We start from the raw sequence: 6,541 nt of genomic DNA on the forward strand, positions 1-6,541 counted from the left end.
TCTGAAGAAGATGGGGGCTTAAGAGGAGGCAAGGGAGGCTGAAGGAGAAAGCAGGACTCTGAGGGAGAAGGCAGTGGGAATCTGAAGAGGGAGGCTGTTCTGGAGCGAAACAAGGATCTGCGAAGGGGGGCAGGGGGGTCTGAAGGGGCACTGGAGATAGCCAGTCAAGGGGCTGGGTCAGGCCCTGACCAGTGCGAGCCACGATGACCACAGGGGGACCCTCCTCTCTCCCTCGCAGTGCTGACACAGCCACCTGGTAGGAGGTTCCAGGCCGTAGCCCCATGATATCTGTGGCAGTGGATTCTGGGGGCAATGTCTGGCTGGACTCCGGACCTAGGGTCAGAGGGGAGTGTTGGCATGGCTCTTGCCTGCCCCCTCAATCCCCCAAACCCTAGTTGTTCCTCTCCACAGCCCTCCCACACACCCCACACTGACCACTGTCTGTCCTCCAGCTAATCCGAAATCCACTGGCTCCAGGAACAGGTCCCCAGGCCACCCTCACCCGTGTTGCATCTGATGCCACAACTCGCAGCCCTGGGATGGCAAGTGGGGGTTCCGGTTCTGGGGGTTAAAGGCAGAGGTCAGGGGTCAAGACCGGGACCAGAGTGAATCAAGGAGCTGTCCCCCCACAGCCCTCCTGTGTGCTCACCCCGGCGGACAGTGAGGGTGCTGGCACCGCCCTCACGGCTGCCCACTCGAGCAGACACCCGCACAGTGTAGCTTAGGCCAGCCCGGACATCATCCAAGTCAAAGGCTGTTTGACTCCCAGGAAGCACGAGGGTCCGCTCAACCCCTAAGAGAGAAGGCAGAGTAGGTGGGCAGGGGTCCGTGAGACACAGGGATGTGGGATGATGGCGGTCAGTGATGAACAATGACACAGGATAATGCACCAGTGATGAACGGAGATACAGGATGATAGGAGTCAGTGGACAGGGACATGGAATGTAGGATGACAGAAATCAGTGGATAGTGATATGAGTTGACAGGTCATTGATAGACAGTGATGTGGGGTAATGGGGGTCAGTACTGGATGGGGACGGGGGATGAGAGGTCAGTGTGGACAGTGGTTCCAGCTAGAGTAACAGAAGGGCAGGGATTGTGGAGAAGGGCCAAAGCTGCAGGCAGGGATGCAGGGCAGGGAGTGGAGACAGATCCGGGTGAGAAGATGGGCTGAGGCAGGGCTGGGAGCAGAAAGACACCGTGACAGGCCTGGGCTCAGTTCCACCTTGGGGGATAGTCGGACAAGGAGACAGGAGCAGGCTGTAGAAACCCAGAGGTACAATGTGTTGGGGTGAAGGTGTAGTCAGACTGCAAAAGCTGGAACTTTAATGTGTGTCCGGGTGTGGCTGTGTCCACCTCACCCTGTGTGCTGCGCACAGTGATGCGGTACTCGGTGGCACTGGGGACCGGGCTCCAGGATACTCGCACCCGCTGCCCAGGAAGCTCGGTTGCCTTCAAGTCCGTCACAGGGCCCACAGGCAGCTCTGGCCCTGTTGGAGAGCACAGCATTAAAGGCTGCCCCGGGCCCCTGTACCTTCCCCTCTCACTTGGCAAGGCCCACAGAGCCCTCACCGGTGGGGACCACAGTTGCAGGCGTGGCTACCTCGCGGCCCTCCAGCAGAGTATAGAGCGTGAGGCGATACTCAGTGCCTGGTTGCAGCCCATCCAGCTGGTAGCGGGTCACATCAGAGGGCAGTACCACCTTCTGTGGCACCCCCAAGCCTGCAAGACGACAGCGTCAGGCTGGCTGAAGCCGAGCCTGACCCTGCCCGCCCGCCCCTCTCCCCTGCACTGACCACTCTCACGCCGCCATTCTAGCCGATAGCCGCGGGCCTCAGGCACCAAGTTCCAGGAAAGGAGAATGGATGTGGGCCCCAGGATGACTGGGCGCAGGGTCTGTTCAACGGAAGCATCTGCCCAGAGCACAGGGGATGTCAGTGGCCTCTGTGCCCTGCCCGCCTGCCTACCCAGCGCGAAGAAAGCACCCAGCCTTCTCACCAGTACGGGCAGTCAGGGAGGCGGCAGATCCTACGCTACGGCCGAGCAGGGTGCTCACAGTCACCTCGTAGTCTGTGCCAGGCTCCAAGTCACGCAGCAACACTGACCCCTGCCCAGGGCCCAGCTCCTGCTGCTGTGTGACACCACCTGCACGGGCGGGGGGGGGGGGGGTGGGCAGGGCAAGCACCAAGGGATCAGCGCGCCTTGCAGACTTAGGACCCTACAACCCTGTCTGACGTGCCAAAATCCCCCTCAGCCCACACTTCTCACTCACCACTGAGGACCCGCCATGTCACACGGTAGCCAGTGGCACCTGGCACACTCCGCCAGGCCACCAGGAGGCTGTGGGCTGTGGTATTCTGGATGGTCAGCTCTGGCCCCTCCAGGGCAGCTGGGGGAAGGTCCAGCAGGGATTAGTGGAGTCAGGGGTGGGAAGGGGTTACTGGGCAATTAGATGAACGGGGTCAGAGGTTAGCAGAATTGCTCACTGGTCCGAGCTGTCCCGCTCACAGCCTCCCCGATGCTGTTGGCGTAGAGGGCTACCACGGTCACTTGGTACTCAGTCAGTGGCCGGAGACCCTGCAGCTGTGTGCTGGTCTCACCAGCTGGGATGCTCACCTGCCCAAGGCCAGAGGTCACTTTACCTTGCCCAGCCAAGTCCCCAGCCCTCCACCTACGACTCCTGACATCCTTACCTCCCGCCGCTCGCCTGGCAGTGGCTGTCCCAGCCCTGTCAGAGGAGCGTACTGGACCTTGTAGCCAGTCACAGGGCCACTGGCCGCCGTCCACCGTACTCTCAAGGATTGACTGCCTGCTTCGGACAGCACCAGGTCTCGTGGCCCAGATGTCAAGTCATCAGCTGGGAAGGGTGAGGAGTCAGGCAATCAGGCAGGAGGATCAGGGGTCAGACTTAAAGTGTAGCATTGGGGTCAAGGGTCGGGGGCACATAAGGTCAGATCAGCACCTCAAGGGCAGGATCAGAGGGCAGAACCCCCAGCTCGGTGTCAGGAGCACAGGGAATGGAAGCAGCACCTCCAGGCTTGGGGAGGGAGGTCAGAGGTCTAGGTCAGGGCACAAGTGGGGGCAGGAACTCACTGGGCAAGGTCACAGGTACACCACCAGCAGTTGTGCACACTCTCCGGGAAACAAGGGGCAGCAGTGTCCTCAAGATACTGAAGTCGTTGACGAAGAAGAAGAAATCACTGGTCGGCTGTGAGGCAACTCGCTTCAGCTCCTCGGGGTCGGCATTCTTGATGCCTGAGGTGATGCCCAATCAGAGCTCAGCTGTCCACATGCCCTCTGACTGGCCCCTGCCATAGCCCACTTGTCACCCCAGATGGGTACTCACCCACAGCAAACAGCTTGACCCCCTGCCCCTTCAGCCGCTGGGCAGCCGTATCCACCAGGTCCTGCGACTTCCCATCTGTGATGAGGATGCAGACCTGGGGCAGGTGCCGGGGGTAAATCAGTGCTGCCTCAGGCAGCTAACTTGGTGGGGGGAATGGTAGGGTGGGAGATCACCTTGGGGACACCAGGTCGGGCCAGCTGGGGCAGGAAAATGTGGTCAGCCACGTGGAGAATTGCAGCGCCCGTGCGCGTGTTGCCCCCCTTATAGCTGAGCTCACGGATGGCTCGGATCACCTCGCCACCTGAGCCTGAGCCAAGTGCATCGAGGCCAAACTCCGTCCTGCAACAGGGGAGGGAAGGTGGCAACAGGTGGCAACAGACCTCTGGCCCTGGCCTCTAAGAGGCCTCCGGGTGAGGTCTGTGAATATCAGGCCCCCTTGAGGGTCCTCTTGGTTCTGTGACTCCTGCCCTCCACCTCTGAAGCCATTAAGTTAACAAACTCCTCTGATACCCCTCTGTGCTCTGCTGGTGGCTGGAGCTCTTGGGGCTCGCTGCCTCGGGCAGCAGGATGTCTAGTTAATTAAGTAATTGTGGGAGGAAGGGTCTAGTTGTAGGGAGGTGGATGTTGGCCAGACAGGGGGGCCCTGTGTGAGGGGAGAGGCAGAGGGCTGGAACATGGAGAGTTCAGTAGGCAGGGGGCATCTGAGGCCCCTGGGCTCTCCACCTCCAGATTAGAAAAGACAGCCTCATCTTTGGCAGGACAATAGACTGGAGGTGTCTCAGGTGTGAGGACTCTACCTGGGAGATCCCTGCCTCTGTCTCCACAGGATGTCCTGGCCAGGGGCGGGGCGGAGGGGGGGCGGGGAGGGTGTCTCTGGGTTCCCGAAAACCTGGCCTAGGGGTTTCTGGGCTCTCTGCTTCTGGGGGGAAGAATCTTGGCCAGATCTCTGGGTTCCCAGCTCCAGGGGCTACCACTCACCGTGGATCGTCGCTATACTGCACAGCAGCAAAGCGCACACCTTGTGCACTGGCTGCCCCAGAGAATGGAAGCACCAGTCCCTCCAGGAAACCACGCACTTCACGGAAGTTGCCACGGCCGATAGACGAAGAGCCATCAAGTAGGAACACGATGTCAGCAGCATAAAGGCGAGTGCAGGTCACTGGGGCAGGGAGGAGCCATCATGCTTTTTTCTTGGAGCCCACCCACCCCTCCCTGCGCTATGGTCCCTCCGCACTAGGGGCTGGGGAGGATGGAGTAGGCCTCATCAGCTAAGCCAACCGGCCCAGGCCGCCTTGGGCCTGGGAGACTTGGAGGGTGGCACGGAGGGGCCCAGAGCAGACTCTCCATGGAGGACTGGTGTGTTTAGAGAAGGCAGAGCCACGGACGCAGGTGCGGATCTGGGGGCTGGGGTTGGCCTCAAGGGGCCAGGATGGAGTGACAGAGAGTAGGCGACCCAGTGCACATCTGGAGAGCCAGAGTTTGAGACCCATTAGAATAGGATGCCGTTTGGGAGAGCCAGCACGGGGTTGCAGCGGAGGGTTTGAGAAGTGGGGGGAGAGTTAGCAGAGATGCGGGGAGGGTCGTGGTGGTGGGGGGTCCCGGATGAAAGCCACAAGTGACAGGGTGCAGCGGCTTGGACGGCGTCCTTCCCGGCGGTGCCCACCTCTCTCCCTCTGCTGGGCCCGCACTCGGAGCGCCCCTGCCAGGATCCCGGCGCAGAGCGCGGCCACCAGGAGCGGCAGCCTCATCCTGGGTCGGGGAGTCGGTCAGCCAGGCCCCCGGCTCTGTCCCTCGGCCCGCGGCTGTGGCAAGTCCGAGCCCAGCGCTCCCCCACCCCTAGCCCGGGTCTTGCCTGCCGGTCTGTCTGTCCGCCGGCTCCCGCCGCCAGCCGTTGCTGCGGTCTTCGCCACGGCAGAGAAAAAGTCCCTGATCCCGGGGGGCGGAGCTGCGGGCGGGGTCCCAGGCGGCCCGCCCCCCACCCTGCGTCCCAAAGGACACCGCCCCCACCTCCCCTGCCCGACAGAGGATCTGAGTCTACTGAAGTGTAAAGCCCCCCACCTCCTGTGGCTTCCGGGACTCCCCGGGAAGGTTCTTGACAAATGCTGAGGGAAACCTCTCCAACTCTGTCTAGGGTCAGAAGTCTTGGCTGCTTTAAGGTCAGAGTGACTAGTGACATGACTGCTGGAGGCTGGAATTCAAATAGGTTCCTGGGGACAGAGGAGACAACAGGATGGTGGTGGGGGGAGGCTGCAGCTGGAGATGACTCACCCCGCACCCTATGGGGGTGCCCAGACAAGCCTTCAGGCCATGAGTCCCGCCGGCCACTCCTGTGATTCAGCCATCCCTCTGTCTGTTGGATCTCCTGTGCCCCACCCCAAACCCCCTGACAGCCAGAACAGCCCCCAGGGAATGAGGTGCTCTGGGCTCATCCCAGGGAAACCAAGGCACCACTGGTCTGCATCTGAAAAATGCCCACCCACCCCCCCCCCCACCTTGGGAGGGGGAAGCCAGGAGGAGAGATTCTGTGTCATGCATAGGCATACGTGTCTACCCCAGTACCCCACACCCCCTACCATGCCCTAAACCAGTCCTAGGCAGATGCCATCCAGCTGTGCCTGTAGGGACCGGGATTGTCCATATGTGCAGGATGGGACCACCCACAGTGACAGCTCAGCTCTCAGGAATCCACCCCTTCCTGCCTACACCCCCACTGGTGGCCCTGTCCTGCTCTAAGTCCCCCTAACTACATGTCCTCATTCTGGCCTGCCAGAGTCTCCTCCTTCACTCTGTTCTTCCCAAAGACCTTCTTCCACCCATTAACCCCACCAGGCCCAGAGGCCACTGTGGGCCCTCGCTCCTTTCCTCACTGCCCTCAGGGGCCACCTGTGGCTGCCACCTTTATAACTACCCTTGCCCCACAGCTCTCCCCTTAACCAGCCTGACTTCCCACCCATCTCCCTCAACTGGCTTCTGTGGCTGTAGACAGTCCCCTTGAACGCATCTCCAGGTCACAAATACTACCCAGAGGAGGTGAATCTTTGTACATGCGTGTCTTATAGGGGAGTGACACCAAGGCAGAGATAGTCCCAAGAACAGCAGGCCCCGTTTTTTGTTTGTTTTCCTGCCAGTCCTAGAGAATTCTGAGAAGCCCACAAAGTATGTCTATACTCATCACTGCCACCGGGCCCCTTCTGA

The 6,541-nt window shown here is 60.9% G+C and overlaps 1 protein-coding gene across 1 annotated transcript in view; it reads right to left on the reverse strand.

The window, feature by feature from the left end:
- The window catches only part of COL7A1 (collagen type VII alpha 1 chain), a 31,135-nt gene extending 25,977 nt beyond the window's left edge, over positions 1–5,158 (reverse strand). Inside the window, exons 1-15 of the mRNA XM_042978863.1 lie at positions 5,010–5,158; positions 4,325–4,505; positions 3,520–3,685; positions 3,347–3,440; positions 3,094–3,255; positions 2,694–2,857; positions 2,487–2,616; positions 2,273–2,389; positions 1,999–2,145; positions 1,797–1,913; positions 1,573–1,722; positions 1,362–1,490; positions 650–793; positions 436–561; positions 190–333 (exon numbers count right to left, since the gene is read on the reverse strand). Of these exons, the coding sequence (XP_042834797.1) occupies positions 190–333; positions 436–561; positions 650–793; positions 1,362–1,490; positions 1,573–1,722; positions 1,797–1,913; positions 1,999–2,145; positions 2,273–2,389; positions 2,487–2,616; positions 2,694–2,857; positions 3,094–3,255; positions 3,347–3,440; positions 3,520–3,685; positions 4,325–4,505; positions 5,010–5,094 (2,056 nt within the window). The 5' untranslated portion in view covers positions 5,095–5,158. The remainder of the gene's footprint in view (positions 1–189; positions 334–435; positions 562–649; positions 794–1,361; positions 1,491–1,572; positions 1,723–1,796; positions 1,914–1,998; positions 2,146–2,272; positions 2,390–2,486; positions 2,617–2,693; positions 2,858–3,093; positions 3,256–3,346; positions 3,441–3,519; positions 3,686–4,324; positions 4,506–5,009) is intronic.
- Positions 5,159–6,541: the final 1,383 nt, after the last annotated feature.

The sequence above is a fragment of the Panthera tigris genome, chromosome A2, assembly GCF_018350195.1.
Source record: "Panthera tigris isolate Pti1 chromosome A2, P.tigris_Pti1_mat1.1, whole genome shotgun sequence".
NCBI lineage: Eukaryota > Metazoa > Chordata > Mammalia > Carnivora > Felidae > Panthera > Panthera tigris.